The sequence below is a fragment of the Bufo bufo genome, chromosome 2 (genome assembly GCF_905171765.1).
Source record: "Bufo bufo chromosome 2, aBufBuf1.1, whole genome shotgun sequence".
In the NCBI taxonomy this organism is placed as follows: Eukaryota; Metazoa; Chordata; class Amphibia; order Anura; family Bufonidae; genus Bufo; species Bufo bufo.
The window spans coordinates 350,161,559-350,187,130 of record NC_053390.1 but is presented as its reverse complement, the minus strand read 5'-3'; the positions used below and the strand labels follow the sequence as shown (position 1 = coordinate 350,187,130).

The following is a 25,572-nucleotide window of genomic DNA, read 5'->3' as shown; positions in this document are numbered from 1 at the left end:
TGATGGTGGCCTCCTTCGAGGCCATTCCCTTCGCTCAATTTCACACGAGGTGTTTTCAACGAGCCATTTTGTCATCTTGGGACAAATCCCCGGATTCTCTGGATCGCCGGATCCGGCTGTCCCTCCAAACGCGTATAGCCCTCGGTTGGTGGATAGTCTGCGCATCTGTTGGCGGTGAAATCCTTCCTTCCAGTGATATGGACGATCATTACAACAGACACCAGCCTTCGCGGTTGGGGCGGAGTTCTCGCCACACGGATGGTCCAGGGTGTTTGGTCTCCATCGGAGTCCAAACTTCCCATCAACATACTGGAACTCCGGGCCATTTATCTCTCCCTTGTCCATTGGACTCCACTTTTGCAGGGTCGTCCGATCAGGGTGCAGTCGGACAATGCCACAGCTGTGGCCTACATCAACCACCAAGGAGGGACTCGCAGCCTTCCGGTGATGCAGGAGTCTGCAAAGATTTTGCAGTGGGCGGAGTCCCATGTTCCGATGATTTCGGCAGTCTTCATCCCGGGAGTGGACAACTGGACGGCAGACTTTCTCAGCTGGACAACAGTGGACCCGGGGGAGTGGTCCCTCCATCCGGAGGTGTTCGAGGCCAGGTTCAATCACAAGCTCCCTTGCTTCCTCTCTCGCGCAAGGGATCCAGCAGCACAGGGCGTGGACGCTCTTGTGGCGCCTTGACAGCTTTGCGTTTCTTTACGTGTTCCCACCGTTACCACTTCTACCTCGGATCCTACACCGAATCAGGAAGGAAGGCATCAAGACGATCCTGATCGCCGCAGACTGGCCTCGACGAACTTGGTACTCAGAACTCATTCTTCTGCTAGGAGATGCTCTGTGGCCTCTGCCAATCAGAACCGATCTACTCTCCCAGGGCCCAGTCTTCCATCAGAGTTTAGATACGCTACGTTTAACGGCGTGGCTGTTGAAACCTTTCTGTTGAAACGCAGAGGTTTTTCTGATGCGGTCATTCGAACCATGATTAGGGCCAGGAAACCTTCCTCTTCTAGGATTTACTACCGGACCTGGAAAACCTTCTTGCGTTTCTGTGAGGAACGAGCTCTTCCTCCCAGGCGTTTTTCCCTTCCGACGGTTCTAGCATTCCTTTAGTCGGGATTGGACCTGGGCATGGCTCTCAGTTCCCTCAAAGGGCAGGTCTTGGCCCTGTCCATTTTTTTCCAACGTACTCTAGCCGTCCTAGGTCCAGTCAGGACTTTCTTGCAAGGAGTAGCTCATACCGTTCCCCCATATCGGCCCCCATTACATTCTTGGGACCTGAACCTGGTTCTCGGTGCACTCCAGACAGCGCCGTTCGAACCTCTGAGTGAAGTTTCTGTCGGTCTACTTTCCTGGAAAGTGGCCATTACCTCTATTCGACGGGTTTCGGAACTGGCAGCTCTCTCCTACAAGGAACCCTTTTTGGTGTTTCACCAAGATAAGGTGGTTCTTCGTCCAGTGCCATCTTTTTTTACCAAAGGTTGTTTCTGCCTTTCACGTGAATGAGGACATTGTTTTGCCCTCGTTTTGCCCTCAGCCTTCTCATCCGTGGGAGGTCTCCCTCCATCGTCTGGATGTAGTACGGGCCTTGAAGATCTATCTGTCGGTGGTGGCCCCCTTTAGACGCACTGACGCTCTGTTATCTCGGAAAGGTTTGGCGGCTTCAAAGGTGACTATTGCTCGGTGGATTCGCTCGGCCATTGCCGAGGCCTATCGTTCCAGGGACAAGGTTCCTCCACCCGGGATCACGGCTCACTCTACCAGAGCGGTCGGGGCTTCTTGGGCACACCTCCACCACGCTTCTGCATCTCAGTTGTGTAAAGCAGCGACTTGGTCCTCTCTACACACCTTTACTAAATTTTACCGGGTGCATTCATTGGCCTCGGCGGATGCTTCTCTCAGCCGCAGGGTTCTGCTGGCCGCAATTCAGTGACTTCCATAGAGAGTTGGTTTGGGAGAGTTTTGCTTTAGGACGTCCCACGGTCCTGTGTCCCCCAATGATATGAGCGAGAAAATGAGATTTTTGTGAACTCACCTGTAAAATCTCTTTCTCGCTTGATTCATTGGGGGACACAGCACCCACCCACATATTGTTGAGGCAAGTGGGGTTCCTGTTTTGTCTGTTGGGACCTTGTGTTTGGTTCGGTCTCATGACAGTGTACAGTTTTCTGTTGATTTTTAGTTTAATTTGGTCTCTCCTACTGCTGGAGCACAAACTGAAATGCTCTCTCCAGGCTGGAGGGGGTATAGCCTGCAGGGGAGGAGCTAACAGTTTTCAGCCTAGTGTCGCCTCCTAGTGGCAGCAGCAAGCTATACCCACTGTCCTGTGTCCCCCAATGAATCAAGCGAGAGAGAGATTTTACAGGTGAGTTCACAAGTCTTTTTTTTTGTTCAGTCTTTTAACGCAAGAAAAACGTATATGTGGTATCGCTGGGTTCGTACTGACCTGGAGAATGAAGATCACAAGTCATTTTTCCTGGAGAGTGAACATTGTAAAAAATAAAACTGTGGCAGAAGTGCTCTTTTTTTTTTTTTTCTCCAATTCCACCTGATTTGGAATTTTATTCCCACTGACCACTACATCCTATGCAATATTAAATGGTGGAATTAGAAAGTACAACTTGTCACGCAAAAAAACAAGCCCCATACAGCTATGTGAACGAAAGAATAAAAAAGTTATGGCTCTGGAAAGGCAGAGATTGAAAAATGAAAATGCAAACACGTACAATCGCTACGTCAGGAAAGGGTTAAAGAGCACTTGTCAGCATGATCAACCTTAGTAAACCAGGCAAATTGCTTGGTAGGATTAATCCTGATGATTAAAACGATATCTTACTTATGTTTCTGGGTAGCGGTGTTCCTAAGATATTAGCATTCTTATTACTATGCGAATTAGTTCTTTCGTGCCCGAAGACTTGGAGCACTGCTATCTTAATGCCCACCTCATCTGTTCACACCCTCTCCCTTGTGATTGACAGGGCTAGACATCTTGTCTAGCGCTATATTCTTGTGACTGCATTGAGTCAGGTCAGTAACTTGGCGGTTGAGCAGTGTATCCGATGCTGCTTCCTGAGCTCATCAGATTAGTTGAGCAAGGGCCGAGTCTGTTCTGTCAGTTGGCGCTTGTCCAGTGGACCTGGTGCTGCTTCCGCTACAAGGCAATATGATTTAATAGGGTTGATCATGTTGACAGATGGTCTTTAATATAGGGGAGGAGACGGGAAGTGATACTGTACAGGATACATATGTCCATAAAGCTTGCACATTATAACAATTCGGCTTTTATCCAGGTTAAAGAAGACTGGCTCATTCCTTTGAAGCAGCTGGTAGAAAAAATCAATGAGCAGTTCAGTAGTTTCTTCAGGTCAATGCAATGTGTAGGTGAAGTTGATCTACACACTGAAAATGAGGTAAGTTACTGGTAAGGAACAGCTTAAGGTCCATTCATACGTCCGCACACGTCCGCAATTTTGCGGAACAGGTGCGGATCCATTCATTTTCAATGCGGCCGGAATGTGCTGTCCGCATCCGCATTTGCGGATCCGCACTTCCGTTCCACAAAAAAATAGAAAATGTCCTATTGTGGTCCGCAAAATGCAGAACACACATTGCCGGTGTCCGTGTTTTGCCGATCCGCAAAACACATACGGACGTGTGAATGAACCCTTATATTGATGTGAATCCATATTATTTCACATATCCTGGGTTCTCTGCATACTTGAATTTAAACTGACAGTATCTAAAAATCTATTGTAGGTCAGATTATTGATTTACAGTATAGGTAAGTCATTGCTTGTGATGTAAAGGAAATATCTATATCTCCTATCTATCAAATCAAATCAGCTTTATTGGCAGGACTAAATACATTTTAGCATTGCCAAAGCAAGTGGGAAATAGTTGGGTAGGGTTGGGGGATGAGGACATATACAGGGTGGGGGTATAGGAGTCCATGGTATATCAGGCTCCTCTCAGTCTATGGCAGGCAGTAATATATTGTGCTGCTGTGGCCGCTGTGTTCTCCTCTTCCCCCAGCAGTATGGAGAGTCTCTCTTCCTCCTCCATGGAGATGAAGTCTGGGCAGAGATCAGACAGTCTCCTGAAGTGAGTCTCCCTCACTGCTGAGTATTTGGGGCACCGCAGCAGGAAATGAGCCTCATCCTCCACGGCCTCCTGGTCGCACTGCTGGCACTGTCTGCTCTCCCTGGGCATGTACCTCTGTCGGTGACGCTCGGATTCAATGATCAGGCTGTGGGCGCTCAGTCTGTACCGGCTCAGGATCTGTCGGTCTTTTGTATTGGGGAGTTTCTCCAGATATGGGGCCAGTTTGTACTCCCTCTGCAGGCTCTGGTATACTGTCAGCTTCTGGGATGTTATTATGTCGTTCCTCCAGACGCTAATATACTCCTCTTTGTACTTGTGTATCGTCCTCTGGATTTCGCCCTTTGTCAGGCTGTATTGGTTGGTGGCTTGGGCAGGCTGGATTTGGGTGACTTGTTGCAGGGTGCTTTGTTTTTCTGGGGCTTCTTGGTGTAGCAAGGCTTTGTGATGGTAGGAGCTGGGACTGCTGCTATGAAGATGGGCTCTGAATGATAGCGCCCTCTTCTGGACAGCAAAGTAGAGTGGGAATCTGCCCAGTTCTGCTCGACAGGTGCTGTTTGAGGTGCTCCTGTGGACCTGGAGAAAGTGTTTATCTATCTATCTGTTTCCTGTCTGTCATATGCGACCATGTCATATCTAACTATGTTATATCTATCTCATATCTGTCTGTCTATCTCATTATCTACTAGATACAAGCAGGAGCAAATTTGTTAGTCATCCACAGAATGCAAGCAACTATATTCTGTGAATGGAAAGAGAAACAAGTTCATCAGTACATCACAATATTTCAGTAGATTAAGACAGTAGTGCTATGAATTTATAGACTGCACTTCGCTTTTCCATCATGCTCCTATAGACATATAATTAATCTTTCTGGCTTGTACATGTCAGAGTAAATGTTGATGGCTTTAGCAGCAAGTATTGGTTTAGTTATTGATTCACGAGTGATTGTAAAGCTGAAATTCTGCTGGCAGAAACACACATCGGATTTGATGCCACCTTCATATTATAAATTTGAACATAACTTGCAGGGAGATTGTGGAACAAATGTAATTGGATTTGCTTTCCCCAAATTTTTTCAAATATATACATTTAGAACATCTGCTTTATGTTCTCTTGGTAGGAAGACTATGATAAGTATGGAATCAGAATCCGTGTGAAGTTTAGAAGCAGCACACAACTTCATGAGCTGACCCCACATCATCAGAGTGGAGGAGAGAGGAGCGTGTCCACCATGCTTTATTTAATGGCCCTTCAGGAACTTAACAGGTGCCCTTTCCGAGTGGTGGATGAAATCAATCAGGTAATGGAATAAGCTTTCTAAAAAAAAAATATATATATATTTTACCTGGTGGTCCTTACTGATATTCTATGTGATATTGCTTTAAGGGCATGGATCCTGTGAATGAGAGGCGGGTATTTGAAATGGTGGTGAACACGGCATGCAAAGAAACCACTTCTCAGTATTTTTTTATTACACCAAAGGTAATTATAACCGAAAATGTGTTTTTGGGCGTGTTTAAAATTTTTCTTTAGAACCAGGAACCACTTAATGCATTGCACCGTACATGTACAATGCAGTCGGCTTACCGACATATATGTAGCAGTATGCGTCAGCTGTAACATACAACCCATTAGATACCACAGCCAATAGTGATTGTAGCATGTAAAGCTTATTTCACACTGCCAGCATAGAACAACCTGACAGAGCTCTATGTATCCGGCGTCGCATTGAACACAGTGGTGTTTGTCAAGCCAAATCCCAGCATATTTCATGGATAGCAGATGGTTCTCTGCCTGAACCCATTACAGTCAATGAGGTTGGTGGTCATTCCGCTAACGTCCAGCAATGCTGGATCCAGAGAGCTCCGGCATTCTGTTTTCTGCCCGAACTATGACTGCTGTGTGAAACAGGTCTAAGAGGTTTGTCATTCTGTGTGACTCCCAAATCGTGCGATGCTGTTGGGTCATCTTGGCAATCGGGGGACTGGTGAATTCCAGCGGGTCTACCTTATTTGTATACATATTAGGTTCTGCTAGAAGCAAGGCCTAATAGGACGGTTGTCAGCATTCTGCTTGCAGTTATAATCCACTACATTTAGTATTAAAGTGAATTATATCAGCAGACTGAAGATTGTATGGTCAAGTCCCCAATTGGAAGTAAATTAGTGTAAAAGAATAATGTTTAAAAATATATATATAAAAAAAAAACATAGCCAATGAGAGCAGCACTGCATTTACCACTTCATAGTGGACAGAGCTGTGTAGTTTTCCTTCTGTAAAACAGCAGATGGACGGGGGTTTAGGTTCTCTGAACCTGCTATCCAGAGGATAGACCATCAGCATCAGTAGTACAATCTTAGAATATACTTTTAAGTCCAAAATAGACCATGTCCTTAAACTATACCTGAGTTTAAAATATATATATATAAAAAAAAGTTTCCATAATGAGTGTGCCTCTTTGTACAATCATAACTGTGAAGGAACAGTAATGTTTGGGCTTCCCTAATGTCTTTTTCAGCCATATTATTCCCTATTTCAACAGCACACCGCTAGATGCATTTTACTCAGAAGCAGGGGATGTCTCCCTTCTGCCGGTACTGGTACGGGCAGTGATCGGAACAGAGTGCCTGCTGAAAACATTCGGCAGGCACTCTGTCACAATGCCGAGGGGGTCCTGTGACCAGACCGTATCGGCGATCGCAGCAAACCGCAGGTCAATTCAGACCTGTGGTTTGCTGCGTTTCCAGGTTATTCGGGTCTCTGGTGACCCGATAACCTGGAATAGGATGGTGATCGGTGGTGTGATAATACACCACCAATCACCATCCTGCAATCCTGAGAGGTGATGGCAACATCCCCCTCACACACATTTTTTTGGGGGCGCAAGCGTTTGTTTGTTTTTGCGTACGCTGACTGTGGCCGGCACTTTAGCGTCCGGCCACTGTTGGCGCATCGCCCACCCCACCGCTGATCAGAGAGTTTAAATCATTTTATTTATTTTTTTGGGCCTTTTTTTTTCTGTTCGGTTTAGGGATAAGTACACGAACACCCGTGCCCACACGCACACTAAATAAAGTTTAACACACACTCCCCTATGGCCCGCGAGACGTTCTCGGCCGAGGAGGCATACGCCCTGCTTGACTCCGAGAGCCCCAGTGAGGACGAGGATGACCCCACTTTAGCGATGATGATGATTAGCCCCTAAGGCAGCGAAGACGCCGCCAGCTGGAGCAAGGGGACCGCCATGTCAGGGACCCTGTGGCCCACACTGGTACGAGCAGCTCTGGGGCTCGTACTAGTTTTCCGGCCCACCAGATAAGTCCACCTGAGCCCCCTACTGGTGAACTTGCATGGTGTACCCCAGAGCATTTTGAGCCTGTGATTCCTGACTTTGTTGGCCAACCAGGAATCCAGATTCGCACAGTGGGCTTCACTGAATATGACTCTGTCTTTTTTTTTCAGTGACCTTTTTGTGAATCTGATGGTGTAGCAAACAAACTTGTACGCCCAACAGTTCATTGCTGAACACCCGGGCTCCTTTTTAGCTAGAGCCGGTGGCTGGACTCTGGTCAGTGCAGCCGAGATGAGGACGTTTTGGGGCCTCGTGCTGCACATGGGCCTAGTCAAAAAAAACCTCTGTCAATCTGTACTGGAGTGGGGGTGTCCTCTACCAGACCCCACTTTACAGTACGGCCATGACACGCTCCCGTTTTGAGGCCATTCGGAAATGCCTGAATTATGCAGATAATGCAGCATGTCGTCCGTCCCCCCCGTCCGTATTTTTTTGTCACCTTACATCACAAAAAGTGTAATAGCAAGCGATCAAAAAGTCATATGCCCACCAAAATAGTGCCAATAAAACCGTCCTCTCATACCGCAAAAAATTAACCCCTACCTAAGATAATCGGCTAAAAACTAAAAAAAAAAACGGACTCTTAGACTATGGAGATACTAAAATGTTTTTTTTTTGTTTTGTTTATAAAAGGATAATATAGTGTAAAACCTAAATAAATTTGAAAAAAAGTAGACATATTAAGTATTGCCATGTCCGTAAGAATCTGCTCTATAAAAATACCCCATGACCAAACCCCTCAGATGAACACGGTCAAAAAAATAAAATAAAAACGGTGCCAAAACTTTCCCATTTTAATCTGTTTTTCCAGTAAACAGCCAAACAAAACTTAATATTTATTAACCTGATACTGCAGTTTACAGAAACACCCCATATGTTGTCGTAAACTGCTGTGTGACCTAACAGCAGTGCGCAGAAGGAAAGGAACGCCGTATGGTTTCTGGAAGGCAATGGATTAAAATGGAAAATATGCCAAACAATTGAAATTCTTAAATTTCATCTCCATTTGCCAATAACTCTTGTGGAGCACCTAAAGGGTTAACAAAGTTTGTAAAAATCAGTTTTGAATACCTTGAGGGGTGAGGTTTCTTAGATGGGTCACTTTTATGAAGTTTCTACTCTAGGGGTGCATCAGGGGGGCTTTAAATGGGACATGGTGTAAATTAGGCTACTTTCACACTGGCGTTTTGAATTCCGTTTGTGAGATCCGTTTCAGGGATCTCACAAACCGTTCAAAACTGATCAGTTCAGCCCCAATGCATTCTGAATGGATAAGGATCTGTTCAGAATGCATCAGTTTGGCTCTGTTCCGACTCGATGCGGAGCCAAACGGATCCGTCCTGACTTACAATGTAAGTCAATGGGGAAGGATCTGTTTTCACTGACACAATATGGTGCAATTGAAAATGGATCCGTCCCCCATTGACTTTCAATGTAAGTCAGGACGGATCCGTTTTGACTTAGACTTTTTTTTGACAGAGTAATGCAAACGCATCCGTTCTGAACGGATACAAGCGTTTGCATTTTATAGGTGCTGATCCGTCTGTGCAGATACCAGGCGGATCCGCACCTAACGCAGGTGTGAAAGTAGCCTAAACCAGTCCAGCAAAATCTGCCTTCCAAAAACCACACGGCGCTCCTTTCCCTCTACGCCCTGCCGTGTGCCTGTACAGTAGTTTACGACCACATATGGGGTGTTTCTGTAAACTACAGAATCAGGGCAATAAATATTGAGTTTTGTTTGGCTGTTAACCCTTGCTTTGTTACTGGAAAAAACAGATTAAAATGGAAAATGTGCCAAAAAAAATCGAAATTCAGAAATTCTATCTCCATTAGCTCTTGTGGAACACCTAAAGGGTTAACGACGTTTGTAAAATCAGTTTTGAATACCTTGAGGGGTGTAGTTTCGTAAGCCTCACAAAGTGACTTCAGACCTGAACTGGTCATTAAAAAGTGGGTTTTTAAAAATTTAAGAAAAATTTCAAGATTTGCTTCTAAACTTCTAAGCCTTGTAACATCCCCAAAAAATAAAAGGTCTTTCCCAAAATGATCCAAGCTTTGAATACCTTGAGGGGTGTAGTTTCTAGAATGGGATTTTTGGGAGGTTTATATTATCTAAGCCTCACAATATGACTTCAAACCTGAACTGGTCCATAAAAAGTGGGATTTTGAAGATTTCTGAGAAATTTAAAAATTTGCTTCTAAACTTCTAAGCCTTGTAACATCCCCAAAAAATAAATGGTCTTTCCCAAAATGATCCAAGCATAAAGTAAACATATGGGGAATGTAAAGTAATAACTTATCCAGGCCATTCTGAGATTGTTTTTTCGTCACATATTGTACTTCATGACACTAGTAAAATTAAGTTAATTTTACTAGTGTCATGAAGTACAATATGTGACGAAAAAACAATCTCAGAATGGCCTGGATAAGTCAAAGCGTTTTAAAGTTATCACCACATAAAGGGACACTAGTCAGATTTGCAAAATATGGCCGCCTCCGGACCGCCTAATGCAGGATCGCGTTCCGGAGGCGGCAGCCCTGCGCAGAGTCACGCATATACGCGTCATCTCGCGAGACGCGAGATTTCCTGTGAACGCGCACACACAGGCGCGCGGGCCCCTAAAATGCCAGGGCAGTATAACTACCCCACAAGTGACCCCATTTTGGAAAGAAGACACCCCAAGGTATTTCGTGATGGGCATAGTGAGTTCATGGAAGTTTTTATTTTTTGTCACAAGTTAGTGGAATATGAGACTTTGTAAGGAAAAAAAAAAAATCATCATTTTCCGCTAACTTGTGACAAAAAAATAAAAAGTTCTATGAACTCACTATGCCCATCAGCGAATACCTTAGGGCGTCTACTTTCCGAAATGGGGTCATTTGTGGGGTGTTTGTACTGTCTGGGCATTGTAGAACCTCAGGAAACATGACAGGTGCTCAGAAAGTCAGAGCTGCTTCAAATAGCGGAAATTCACATTTTTGTACCCTAGTTTGTAAACGCTATAACTTTTACCCAAACCATTTTTTTTTTTTTATCAAAGACATGTAGAACAATAAATTTAGAGCAAAATTTATATATGGATGTTGTTTTTTTTTGCAAAATTTTACCACTGAAAGTGAAAAATGTAATTTTTTTGCAAACAAATCGTTAAATTTCGATTAATAACAAAAAAAGTTAAAATGTCAGCAGCAATGAAATACCACCAAATGAAAGCTCTATTAGTGAGAAGAAAAGGAAGTAAAATTCATTTGGGTGGTAAGTTGCATGACCGAGCAATAAACGGTGAAAGTAGTGTAGTGCAGAAGTGTAAAAAGTGGCCTGGTCATTAAGGGTGTTTAAGGTAGGGGAGCTGAGGTGGTTAAAGGGCTTCTGTCACCCCCCAAATAGCAATTTTCAGTTTTGGACTTAATATATTTGCTAATGTACGCAGATTCCATATATACCCCTCTTACCTCTGGCTATGCTGTAATTTCAGTAAAAATCGTACTTTTGGGATATGCAAATTTCTTCACTACCAGCAAGTTGGGTGGACTTGCTGGTAGCCGCTGCATCCTCGGCCTGAAAAAAACGCTCCCTCCTCCACTTGATTGACAGGGCCAGCGAGCGCTCTCATCCTCCAGCTGGCCCTACCGGCAGCTCAAATCCTGCGCCGTACCGGTCCTCATTCAGCGCAGGCGCTCTGAGAAAAGGACGCTCGCTTGGCTGCTCCTTCCTCAGTGCGCCTGCGCCGATGACGTCAGCCCTACACCCGGAAGAGACTACAGCCAGAGGTAAGAGGGGTATATATGGAATCTGCGTACATTAGCAAATATATTAAGTCCAAAACTGAAAATTGCTGTTTGGGGGGTGACAGAAGTCCTTTAAGGGGTTAAATATGGAAATTTACTTCATGACTTTAGGCTACTTTCACACTAGTGTTTAAATCCGGCGTTCAATTCAGACACCGGAACTGCCCGCCGGATCCGGAAAAACGTGTGAAAACGGATTACATTTGAATCCTGATCAGGATTTTGATCACAATGAAAAATTGCATTGGAAAAAACAGATCTGCCATTTATGGACTTTAACTTTTTTCGGGTTTAACATGCAAAAGCCGGATCCGGTTTGACTCCACACACGGCGCCGCATCCGGCATTAATGCAAGTCAATGGGAAAAAGACCGGATCCGGCGTTCAGTCAAAGTGTTCAGGATTTTTGGCCAGAGGTAAAAATACAACATGCTACGGTTTTCTGAAAAGCCTGATCAGTCAAAAAGACTGAACTGAAGACATCCTGATGCATCCTGAACGGATTACTCTCCATTCAGAATGCAGTAGGATAAAACTGATCAGTTCTTTTCTGGTATAGAGCCCCTAGGACGGAACTCAGCGCCGGAAAAGAAAAACACTAGTGTGAAAGTACCCTTAAAGAGGACCTTTCACCTGTATAAACTATGTGAACCGAGTATGCTGCCATATAGAGCGGCGCCCGGGGATCTCACTGCACTTACTATTATCCCCGGGCACCGCTCCGTTCTCCCGTTATAGGCTCCGGTACCTTTGCTTTTTAAGTTATAGTAGGCGGGTCTTCCCTTGTCCTGTGGGCGTCTCCTTCTCCTAGTCTGCAGTGCTGGCCAATCGCAGCGCACAGCTCACAGCCTGGGAGAAAAAAAACTCCCAGGCTGTGCGCTGCGATTGGCCAGCGCTACAGCCTAGGAGAAAGAGACTCCCACAGGACAAGGGAAGACCCGCCTACTATAACTTAAAAAGCAAAGGTACTGGAGAATGGAGCGGCGCCCGGGGATAATAGTAAGTGCAGTGAGATCCTCGGGCGCCGCTCTATATGGCAGCATTCTCGGTTCACATTGTTTATACAGGTGAAAGGTCCTCTTTAAACTAGGGGTTTTCCAGGATTAGAAATACATGGCAGCTTTATTCCAAAACAACACCACAACTGTCCATGGGTTGTCTGGTATTGTAGCTAACCTCCATTGTCAGTGGGCCTGAGCTGTAATACTACACAACCTGTGGAGGTCTAGTGCTGTTTTTGGAAGGTGCTGTTTTTGTTTTACTAATCCTGGATAACCCCTTTAACCAGTGAGTGGATGCTAAAAGTTGTATCTCCCTTCTGAATTGGATGGCTGGCCAGTGTGGCATGAGGGAGGAGAGCCCTGTCTTTCAGCAGTACTCCTCCAGTCACCTTGTCCAAGAGTGCCCTCAATAATTCTGACAGGAAGTGTATTGTAGAAATATCCAGGGCACTGCGCTTGTGAATCAATTTCAATAAATGTTTATTGATTGTAAATACCGGTCAATCACTATTTTTCTTTCATCATTTCAATCCAGCTTAGGCTACTTTCACACTAGCGTTTCTATTTTCCGGTATTGAGATCCGTCATAGGGTCTCAATACCGGAAAAAAACTTAAGTTTTGTCTCTATTGACAATGCATTCCGTTCCGTTTGGTAGCATTCTTATACCGCAGCATTCTGCTGTTTTCTTTCCGTCATGGGATGCGGAGCAAGACGGATCCGTCATCACTCATGGATCCGTTTAACTCTGACAGTATCTGACACAATAGAAAACAGATCCGTCCCCCATTGACTTTCAATGGAGTTCATGACGGATCCGTCTTGACTATGTTAAAGATAATACAACTGGATCCGTTCATAACGGATGCAGATGGTTGTATTATCAGTAACGGAAGTGTTTTTGCTGAACCCTGCCGGATCCAGCAAAAACGCTAGTGCGAAAGTAGCCTTAGTAATTAGTGTTGAGCAAACTTGTGTTTTAAGTTCGGCGTCTAAAGTTCGGATTCGGGTTATCGAAGAATCGCGTTATGGATTCTAAATTCCGTTATGGTCTGTGGTAGCGGAATCCATAACGCGATTCTTCGATAACCCGAACTTTAGACGCCGAACTTAAAACACAAGTTCGCTCAACACTATTAGTAATACATCCAGACTAGCTGACAACGTTTGTCAGAATGACCTTTATCAAGTCACATCTGGGTGGAGTGGGGTAGCACTTGAGAGGAAGCCACAGACGCACATTTACATGCACTGCTCGCAAAAAGTTAGGGATATTTGGCTTTCGGGTGAAATTTATGGAAAACATAAAAAGTTCACGCTACAGTGATATTATATCATGAAAGTAGGGCATTTAAGAAGAAGCAGCAATGGTGATTTCCTCATCTCAAACAATTTACTGAAACAAAAGCCAACAACAGTAGTGACAAAAAATTTCACTGTCTCACTAACTTGTCATGTGGCCTTGAGCATCAATTACAGCTTGTCTGCTGAGGCATAGCATCCCACTCTTCTTGGACGGCCCTCAGGTCATTGAGGTTCTGGGGTACAGAGTTACACGCCTCTACACAGTGACTCAGCTGATCCCATAGGTTTACAATGGGATTCAGGTCTGGAGAAAGTGCAGGCCACTCCATATGAGGTGCCCCAGTCTCCAGCAGCCATTCCCTAATGATGCGACCTTGATGCGCTGGGGCATTGTTAGGGTCCAGTCACACGTCCTTTGTTTCTTTCCTGATCTGTTCCGTTTTTTTGCGGAACAGATCTGGACCAGTTCTGTACCCATTCATTTTCAATGGGTCCTGAAAAATATCTGACAGCTCAATATCAGATTTTTTTTTTTTCAGGACCCATTGAAAATGAATGGGTACAGAACTGGTCCAGATCTGTTCCGCAAAAAACGGAACAGATCAGGAAAGAAACAACGGACGTGTGAATGGACCCTTATCCAAGAAGATGAAATTAGACCTATGTTGTTCATGCAGTGGCACAATGACTGTAAAAGGGTCCGTTCACACGTCTGTAGAATGGGTCCGGATCCATTCCACAACGTTGCGAAACAAATTCGGACCCATTCATTCTCTATGGGGCCAGAAGAGATGCGGACAGCACACAGTGGGCTGTCCGCATCTGCATTTCCGGAGCTTGGCCCCGATCCAGTCCGCGGCTCCTGAAAAAAATAGAAAATGTTCTATTCTTGTCTGCAATTGCAGACAAGAATAGGCAGTTCTATAGGGGTGCCTGCCGGGTGTTTTGCGGATCTGCAATACACTATGAACGTGTGAATGGACCCTTAATGATATTCAAGTAGTATGGGATTGTCACTGTACCATTCACAAAATGTAGGGCAGTTTTGTATTGTCTAGACACATCTGTCCACACCACCACCACCACCAAAGGCTTGTGTGGTGACAACAGTTAGCGCTCTCCTTGGCGTCTCCAACATCATTGGCAGCCATCATTTCTGCTCAGCATGAAACGACTTTCATCATGAACAGCACTGAGGTGCACTGGTGCCTCGTCCAGTATAGATGCTCCCTGGCCCATGCAAGGTGATGATGCCTGTGCCTGGTGGTGTGTTCGGGTACCCTTGCAGGTCATTTAGCACGCAGACCATGCTGATGTAAACAGTTTCGAATGGTCTGGAGTTGTGTGGGATTCATCATCCGGCTCTGCATGGCATTATTCACAATAAAGCGGTCATCAGTGTGGGATGTGGCCAAAGGACGTCCACTTCTATGCCTTTCTGTGCCTTCCTGTCTCTCTGTATCTCTGTTACAACCTGCTGGTGACACTTCTAAGCTCAGTGGCCACTTCCGTCTGAGAACATCCTACTTGAAGCCTCGCAATTGCAAGGTACTGTTGATCAGTTGTTAGGTGTCGTCTTGGTCTCATGTCAAAATGTGAACAGCATAATGAGGTGGACTGTTTAAAGGGAACCTGTCATCAACTTTAGGCCTCATGCACACGACCGTTGTGTGCATCCGTGGCCGTAGTTCCATTTTCCGTGATTTTCTGCAGACCCATTGACTTTCAATGGGTCCGTTGAAAACTCTGAAAATGCACCGTAGTTCATCCGCGGCCGTGATCCGTGTTTCCTGTCCGTCAAAAAAATAGGACCTGTCCTATTTTTTTGACTGACAACGGTTCACGGACCCATTCAAGTCAATGGGCCCGTGAAAAAACACGGATGCACACAAGATTGGCATCCGTGGCCGTAGCCTACTTTCACACAGACGGATCGCAGATCCGTCTGCATAAAAGCTTTTTCAGAGCTGAGTTTTCACTTAGAATATACTGTCGGATATGGGTTTTCACTAACACACAGGCGTTCCCATAGTGATGGGGACGCTTCAAGTTAGAATATACTACGAACTGTGTACATGACTGCCCCCTGCTGCCTGGCAGCACCCGATCTCTTACACGGCTGTGATCCGCACAATTAACCCCTCAGGTGCTGCACCTGAGGGGTTAATTGTGCGTATCATAGCCCCCTGTAAGAGATCAGGTGCTGCCAGGTAGGAGGGGGCACACCCCCCTCCCTCCCCAGTTTTAAATTCATTGGTGGCCAGTGCGGCCCCCCCTCCCTCCCCTGTATTCCTGTACATTCATTGGTGGCCAGTGCGGCCCCCCCCCCCCTCCTAATTAAAAATCCCCCCTCCCCCATCATTGGTGGCAGCGGAGAGTTCCGATCGGAGTCCCAGTTTAATCGCTGGGGCTCCGATCGGTAACCATGGAAACCAGGACGCTACTGCAGTCCTGGTTGCCATGGTTACTTAGCAATTTTTAGAAGCATTATACTTACCTGCGATGTCTGTGACCGGCCGGGCGCTCCTCCTACTGGTAAGTGACAGGTCTGTGCTATAAGCAATGCGCCAGCGAAGGTAAGTATAATGCTTCTAAAATTGCTAAGTAACCATGGCAAGCAGGACTGCAGTAGCGTCCTGGTTGCCATGGTTACCGATCGGAGTCCCAGCGATTAAACTGGGACTCCGATCGGAACTCTCCGCTGCCACCAATGATGGGGGGTGATTTTAATTAGGAGGGGGGGCACACTGGCCACCAATGAATCTACAGTAATACAGGGGAGGGAGTGGGGGGGCCCCACTGGCCACCAATGAATGTACAGTAATACAGGGGAGGGAGGGAGGGGGGGCCGCACTGGCCACCAATGAATGTACAGTAATACAGGGGAGGGAGGGGGGGCCGCACTGGCCACCAATGAATTTAAAACTGGGGAGGGAGGAGGGTGTGCCCCCTCCTGCCTGGCAGCACCTGATCTCTTACAGGGGGCTATGATACGCACAATTAAAGCCTTAGGTGCGGCACCTGAGGGGTTAATTGTGCGGATCACAGCCCCTGTAAGAGATCGGGTGCTGCCAGGCAGCAGGGGGCAGTCATGTACACAGTTCAAAGTATATTCTAACTAAAAGCGTCCCCATCACTATGGGAACGCCTCTGTGTTAGAATATACTGTCGGATATGAGTTTTCACGATCTAACTCAAATCCGATGGTATATTCTAACATACAGGCGTTCCCATGGTGATGGGGACGCTTCAAGTTAAAATATACCATCGGATTGGAGAAAACTCCGATCCGATGGTATAATAGGGACTCCTGACTTTACATTGAAAGTCAATGGGGGACGGATCCGTTTCCAATTGCACCATATTGTGTCAACGTCAAACGGATCCGTCCCCATTGACTTGCATTGTTTGTCAGGACGGATCAGTTTGGCTCCGCACGGCCAGGCGGACACCAAAACGACTTTTTCCTAATGTCCGTGGATCCTCCAAAAATCAAGGAAGACCCACGGACCTACGGACGCCGTTTTTGTGGACTGCATGCATGAGGCCTTATGCTGACCGTACTGAGGGCAGTATAAAGTAGTGACAGAAATGCTGATTTCAGCGGTGTGTCACACATCAGCTAAAAGTAAGTTGTTGCCGAGAACCAGCATCATAATCATTACAGCCCAGGCCTGGAAAAGAGTCACATCTACCAAAGACTCATGGCTATTCATAAATTCCTGTTCTCCTGCCCACCTGCTGATGACTGACAGTCTTCTACCTAGTTTTCTCCCTCTCTGTCTAGGAGAGAACTGCCAATCATCAGCAGCTGGGCGAGGAGAGCAGGAGATTATGAATAACCATGACTCTTCTCAGGTAGATTTGACTCTTTTCAAGGCCTGTACTGCAATGATTATGATGCTGATTCTCAGCAACCACTTACTTTTAGCTCATGAGAGACACACCGCTGAAATCAGCATTTCTGTCACTATTTTATGCTGCCCTCGGTGAGTGAGCTCAGCATAAAGTTGATGACAGGTTCCCTTTTAAATACCAATTCTAATTGGACCAGGAAATTTATTGGATGATTCATGAATCAAACACCTGTTGTGAATTTTGCCGTTAAGCTCCTTGTTAGACAACAGCAAGTTGTGCAAAAAGTACTGAAACATTGAACAGATGGACATGTGCATTCAAAAGTTTAGAGAAAGTCACATTAAAGGGAGTCTGTCATCAAAGTTTCACCTTTTTAACCCTTCCCATAGCTTTCTAGCAGCCTTACAGTTAATAAAAATGTTACCTTTATGAGCAATCCTAGACCGGCAAAAAACAACTTAGTAGCATATGCAAATGAGGGCTCGCAAGTGCCCAGGGGCGGCGTTACCCTCGTAGGTGCCCAGCTAGCTCAGCCTTATCGTCGCTTCCCCCCGCCCATTCTTTCCCTCTGCCCGCCCAATCTTTCCCTCTGACCGCCCATCTACTACTCAGGCCGACTGAGTGCGCAGGATCTCAGCGAAACAAGAAGTAGATGGGCGGTCAGAGGGAAAGAATGGGCGGGGGGAAGTGACAATAAGGCTGAGCTAGCTGGGCACCTACGAGGGTAACGCTGCCCCTGTGCACTTGCGAGCCCTCATTTGCATATGCTACTAAGTTGTTTTTTGCCGGTTTTATAAGTCCAGGATTGCTCATAAAGGTAACGTTTTTATTAACTGTAAGGCTGCTAGAAAGCTATGGGAAGGGTTAAAAAGGTGAAACTTTGATGACAGACTCCCTTTAACCACCTCCGGACCGCCTAACGCAGGATCGCGTTCCGGAGGTGGCAGCCCTGCGCACAGTCACGCATATACGCGTCATCTCGCGAGACGCGAGACTTCCTGTGAACGCGCGCACACAGGCGCGCGCGCTCACAGGAACGGAAGGTAAGAGAGTTGATCTCCAGCCTGCCAGCGGCGATCGTTCGCTGGCAGGCTGGAGATGTGTTTTTTTTAACCCCTAACAGGTATATTAGACGCTGTTTTGATAACAGCGTCTAATATACCTGCTACCTGGTCCTCTGGTGGTCCCCTTTGTTTGGATCGACCACCAGAGGACACAGGTAGCTCAGTAAAGTAGCACCAAGCACCACTACACTACACTACACCCCCCCCCCCCCCCGGTCACTTAACCCCTTATTAGCCCCTGATCACCCCTAATCACCCCTGATCACCCCATATAGACTCCCTGATCACCCCCCTGTCATTGATTACCCCCCTGTCATTGATCAACCCCCTGTAAAGCTCCATTCAGACGTCCGCATGATTTTTACGGATCCACTGATAGATGGATCGGATCCGCAAAACGCATCCGGACGTCTGAATGAAGCCTTACAGGGGCGTGATCAATGACTGTGGTGATCACCCCATATAGACTCCCTGATCACCCCCCTGTCATTGATTACCCCCCTGTCATTGATTACCCCCCTGTAAAGCTCCATTCAGACGCCCGCATGATTTTTACGGATCCACTGATAGATGGATCGGATCCGCAAAACGCATCCGGACGTCTGAATGAAGCCTTACAGGGGCATGATCAATGACTGTGGTGATCACCCCATATAGACTCCCTGATCACCCCCCTGTAAAGCTCCATTCAGATGTCCGCATGATTTTTACGGATGCACTGATACATGGATCGGATCCGCAAAACGCATCCGGTCGTCTGAATGAAGCCTTACAGGGGCATGATCAATGACTGTGGTGATCACCCCCCTGTCATTGATTACCCCCCTGTAAAGCTCCATTCAGATGTCCGCATGATTTTTACGGATGCACTGATAGATGGATCGGATCCGCAAAACGCATCCGGACGTCTGAATGAAGCCTTACAGGGGCATGATCAATGACTGTGGTGATCACCCCATATAGACTCCCTGATCACCCCCCTGTCATTGATTACCCCCCTGTCATTGATTACCCCCCTGTAAAGCTCCATTCAGACGTCCGCATGATTTTTACGGATGCACTGATAGATGGATCGGATCCGCAAAACGCATCCGGACGTCTGAATGAAGCCTTACAGGGGCGTGATCAATGACTGTGGTGATCACCCCATATAGACTCCCTGATCACCCCCCTGTCATTGATTACCCCCCTGTAAAGCTCCATTCAGACGTCCGCATGATTTTTACGGATGCACTGATAGATGGATCGGATCCGCAAAACGCATCCGGACGTCTGAATGAAGCCTTACAGGGGCGTGATCAATGACTGTGGTGATCACCCCATATAGACTCCCTGATCACCCCCCTGTCATTGATCACCCCCCTGTCATTGATCACCCCCCTGTCATTGATCAACCCCCTGTCATTGATCACCCCCCTGTCATTGATCACCCCTCTGTAAGGCTCCATTCAGATATTTTTTTGGCCCAAGTTAGCGGAATTTATTTATTTTTTTCTTACAAAGTCTCATATTCCACTAACTTGTGTCAAAAAATAAAATCTCACATGAACTCACCATACCCCTCACGGAATCCAAATGCGTAAAATTTTTTAGACATTTATATTCCAGACTTCTTCTCACGCTTTAGGGCCCCTAGAATGCCAGGGCAGTATAAATACCCCACATGTGACCCCATTTCGGTAAGAAGACACCCCCAGGTATTCCGTGAGGGGCATATTGAGTCCATGAAAGATTGAAATTTTTGTCCCAAGTTAGCGGAACGGGAGACTTTGTGAGAAAAAAATTAAAAATATCAATTTCCGCTAACTTGTGCCAAAAAAAAAAAATTTCTATGAACTCGCCATGCCCCTCATTGAATACCTTGGGGTGTCTTCTTTCCAAAATGGGGTCACATGTGGGGTATTTATACTGCCCTGGCATTCTAGGGGCCCCAAAGCGTGAGAAGAAGTCTGGTATCCAAATGTCTAAAAATGCCCTCCTAAAAGGAATTTGGGCACCTTTGCGCATCTAGGCTGCAAAAAAGTGTCACACATCTGGTATCGCCGTACTCAGGAGAAGTTGGGGAATGTGTTTTGGGGTGTCATTTTACATATACCCATGCTGGGTGAGAGAAATATCTTGGTCAAATGCCAACTTTGTATAAAAAAATGGGAAAAGTTGTCTTTTGCCAAGATATTTCTCTCACCCAGCATGGGTATATGTAAAATGACACCCCAAAACACATTCCCCAACTTCTCCTGAATACGGCGATACCACATGTGTGACACTTTTTTGCAGCCTAGGTGGGCAAAGGGGCCCATATTCCAAAGAGCACCTTTAGGATTTCACAGGTCATTTACCTACTTACCACACATTAGGGCCCCTGGAAAATGCCAGGGCAGTATAACTACCCCACAAGTGACCCCATTTTGGAAAGAAGACACCCCAAGGTATTCCGTGAGGGGCATGGCGAGTTCCTAGAATTTTTTATTTTTTGTCACGAGTTAGTGGAAAATGCTTTTTTTTTTTTTTTTTTTTTTCATACAAAGTCTCATATTCCACTAACTTGTGACAAAAAATAAAAAGTTCCATGAACTCACTATGCCCATCAGCGAATACCTTGGGGTCTCTTCTTTCCAAAATAGGGTCACTTGTGGGGTAGTTATACTGCCCTGGCATTCTAGGGGCCCAAATGTGTGGTAAGGAGTTTGAAATCAAATTCTGTAAAAAATGACCTGTGAAATCCGAAAGGAGCTCTTTTGAATATGGGCCCCTTTGCCCACCTAGGCTGCAAAAAAGTGTCACACATCTGGTATCTCCGTAATCGGGAGAAGTTGGGGAATGTGTTTTGGGGTGTCATTTTACATATACCCATGCTGGGTGAGAGAAATATCTTGGCAAAAGACAACTTTTCCCATTTTTTTATACAAAGTTGGCATTTGACCAAGATATTTATCTCACCCAGCATGGGTATATGTAAAAAGACACCCCAAAACACATTCCTCAACTTCTCCTGAATACAGAGATACCAGATGTGTGACACTTTTTTGCAGCCTAGGTGGGCAAAGGGGCCCACATTCCAAAGAGCACCTTTCGGATTTCACAGGTCATTTACCTACTTACCACACATTTGGGCCCCTAGAATGCCAGGGCAGTATAACTACCCCACAAGTGACCCCATTTTGGAAAGAAGAGACCCCAAGGTATTCGCTGATTGGCATAGTGAGTTCATGGAAGTTTTTATTTTTTGTCACAAGTTTGTGGAATATGAGACTTTGTATGAAAAAAAAAAAAAAATCATCATTTTCCACTAACTTGTGACAAAAAATAAAAAATTCTAGGAACTCGCCATGCCCCTCACGGAATACCTTGGGGTGTCTTCTTTCCAAAATGGGGTCACTTGTGGGGTAGTTATACTGCCCTGGTATTCTAGGGGCCCAAATGTGTGGTAAGGAGTTTGAAATCAAATTCAGTAAAAAATGACGAGTGAAATCCGAAAGGTGCTCTTTGGAATATGGGCCCCTTTGCCCACCTAGGCTGCAAAAAAGTGTCACACATCTGGTATCCCCGTACTCAGGAGAAGTTGAGGAATGTGTTTTGGGGTGTCTTTTTACATATACCCATGCTGGGTGAGATAAATATCTTGGTCAAATGACAACTTTGTATAAAAAAATGGGAAAAGTTGTCTTTTGCCAAGATATTTCTCTCACCCAGCATGGGTATATATAAAATGACACCCCAAAACACATTCCCCACCTTCTCCTGAGTACGGAGATACCAGATGTGTGACACTTTTTTGCAGCCTAGGTGGGCAAAGGGGCCCATATTCCAAAGAGCACCTTTCGGATTTCACAGGTCATTTTTTACAGAATTTGATTTCAAACTCCTTACCACACATTTGGGCCCCTAGAATGCCAGGGCAGTATAACTACCCCACAAGTGACCCCATTTTGGAAAGAAGAGACCCCAAGGTATTCGCTGATGGGCATAGTGAGTTCATAGAACTTTTTATTTTTTGTCACAAGTTAGTGGAATATGAGACTTTGTAAGAAAAAAAAAAAAAAAAAATCATCATTTTCCGCTAACTTGTGACAAAAAATAAAAAGTTCTATGAACTCACTATGCCCATCAGCGAATACCTTAGGGTGTGTACTTTCAGAAATGGGGTCATTTGTGGGGTGTTTGTACTGTCTGGGCATTGTAGAACCTCAGGAAACATGACAGGTGCTCAGAAAGTCAGAGCTGCTTCAAAAAGCGGAAATTCACATTTTTGTACCATAGTTTGTAAACGCTATAACTTTTACCCAAACCATTTTTTTTTTACCCAAACATTTTTTTTTTATCAAAGACATGTAGAACTATAAATTTAGAGCAAAATTTCTATATGGATGTCGTTTTTTTTTGCAAAATTTTACAACTGAAAGTGAAAAATGTCATTTTTTTGCAAAAAAATCGTTAAATTTCGATTAATAACAAAAAAAGTAAAAATGTCAGCAGCAATGAAATACCACCAAATGAAAGCTCTATTAGTGAGAAGAAAAGGAGGTAAAATTCATTTGGGTGGTAAGTTGCATGACCGAGCAATAAACGGTGAAAGTAGTGTAGGTCAGAAGTGTAAAAAGTGGCCTGGTCTTTCAGGGTGTTTAAGCACTGGGGGCTGAGGTGGTTAAGTTCACCTGTAAAGGTTAGAGTGGATTTTAGGTTCATCCTGAAATTTCAGCCAGAAGCCAAATATCCCTAACTTTTTGTGAGTAGTGTATTTATTCTTCAGAGATACATTCATTGATGCATACTACAACCTGCATCCACTCACTCGACTATTCATTTACTTTTTCTATTTATTTTTTCCAAACATTCTCTCTTCTCCATATACAGTATCTCACAAAAGTGAGTCCACCCCTCACATCTTTGTAAATATTTTATTATATTTTTTTCATGGGACAACACTGACGATGGGACACTTCAATGCAGTATAAAGTAGTCACTGTACAGCTTGTATAACGGTGTCAATTTGTATGCCCTCAAAATAACTCAACACACAGCCATTAATGTTTTAACCACTGGCAACAAAAGTGAGTACACCCCTAAGTGAAAATGGCCAAATTGTGCCCAAAGTGTTAATATTTTGTGTGGCCACCATTATTTTCCAGCACTGCCTTAACCCTCTTGGTTATGGAGTTTACTAGAGCTTACAGGTTTCCACTGGAATCCTCTTCCTCTCCTCCATGACGACATCACGGAGCTGGTGGATGTTAGAGACCTTGCGCTCCTCCACCTTCCTGTTGAGGATGCCCCACAGATGCTCAATAGGGTTTAGGTCTGGAGACATGCTTGGCCAGTCCAGCACCTTTACCCTCAGTTTTTTTTTTTAGAAAAGCAGTGGTTATCTTGGAGGGGTGTTTGGGGTCATTATCATGTTGGAATACTGCCTGTGGCCCAGTTTCCGAAGGGAGGGCATCATGCTCTGCTTCAGTATGTCACAATACGTGTTGACAATCATGGTTCCCTCAATGAACTGTAGCTCCCCACAGCCAGCAGCAGTCATGCAGCTCCAAACCATGACACTCCCATCATCATGCTTGACTGTAGGCAAGACGCACTTGTCTTTGTACTCCTTACCTGGTTGCTGCCTCGCTTGACACCATCTGAACCATATAAGTTTGCGACATCATTTTGGTGGTGATGACTTGAGCGCTACGCGACGACATCGGCACCGCAATAGAGCGCAGTGACGTAGCTGTGTCGCACTCCCTATGCAGCCGAATAATCTGGCTCAGCTTTGCGTGTCTATTTAGACACGACTATGTGCTGGACCTTGCGTTCCCTAAGTGCCACACCACTCCACCCAGGTCAGTTCTTTTTTGCTGCCTACCTTGTCCACCTCCTATATGCCATGTATTCAATATATTCTCAAGTTTGTTCCCCCTGGCTGGCCTTCCTCCTTTTCCTTGCAGGTCTTATATATTTGCCCACCTCCTATAGCTTATACACACCCTTTATTTTTGGTCTCTGGAGCATGGCCTTGTTTATTATTTATTATACATTATGGTATACTGATTATGATGTTTGGTTATACCGTCCATCCTTTACATACCTGTCCAGTTCCATTTTGTTTACGCTTTGTGTGAACTGTTAGTCTCATTCGACCCCACTCCCTTGTACGCATCTGCTTCACCTACTCCTTCACACTTGCATTATGTCTGTCTTTTATTACTACATATTTAAACTATTATTATTTTTCTCCATTTATAACCCACCTCTCTCTCCAGCGTTCCACATGTGCTACACCACTTCACCCAGATGCGACTTGACAAAGGTCATTCTGACCGAAACATTGTCACCTAGTCACGTTTTTCCTGTCCGTTTAACGCATACAAAAAAAATATACGTTAAATGGATGCCTCAGACTGATGCTATTGGCATCTGTTCCATATAGAGTTCCATTGTAAAAAAAAGTGTACGTTTTCTTTACCGGACTGTGCGCGATACAAGAACTTGGTGTGCTGCGTTTTTGTATCCTTTTTATTCTAACGTGTGCATGAAACTGAGGCATAAAACGTGATGTGAACCCACCCAAGTTGGAATGAAATAGTGGGAGAAAAATATCGAGATTGACTTTCCTGAATTTACAATTAATAAACATCTATTGAAATTGATACACAAGAGCAAGTGCCCTGGATTTTTCTGCAATATTGATTGTGTGGTTGAAGAACCCTCTCAGTGGCACCCTTCAAAAAAAATATGAGCAGTGCCATCTCCTGCTGTGCCACTGACAGACAGACATATCCTACTAATGTACTGCCCAGCTGTACGCTCCAACACCCAAACTTTGTTTAGCATGGCTATACAGTGGACACATTGAATGCTGTTTAAGGGCAATTCTTGACAGGTGCACCAGATATTAAACTGACCTAGAAAATTGTTCAACCCAAGTGTTTATTCACACATTAGTCATGCTGAAGTTTTTGCCATAGACTTCCAACTGCAAAAAAAAAATGTACCTGTTACTGTCTAGTATATGGCCTAGACTGTCTATTGATCCCAAATGCATTGCAGTGTCCTCGCTTAAGCACCAGCCTTTAGACTCCTTCAGACACACAGGCAAAACCGCTTAG

The 25,572-nt window shown here is 45.2% G+C and overlaps 1 protein-coding gene across 2 annotated transcripts in view; it reads left to right on the top strand.

Annotated features, from left to right (window-relative positions):
- SMC5 (structural maintenance of chromosomes 5) overlaps positions 1–25,572 on the top strand; it is a 208,356-nt gene that overhangs the window by 180,776 nt on the left and 2,008 nt on the right. For both annotated transcript variants that reach the window (XM_040417086.1, XM_040417087.1), the window contains 3 exons: positions 3,297–3,416; positions 5,228–5,407; positions 5,494–5,589. In XM_040417086.1, coding sequence (XP_040273020.1) covers positions 3,297–3,416; positions 5,228–5,407; positions 5,494–5,589 — 396 coding nt within the window. The remainder of the gene's footprint in view (positions 1–3,296; positions 3,417–5,227; positions 5,408–5,493; positions 5,590–25,572) is intronic.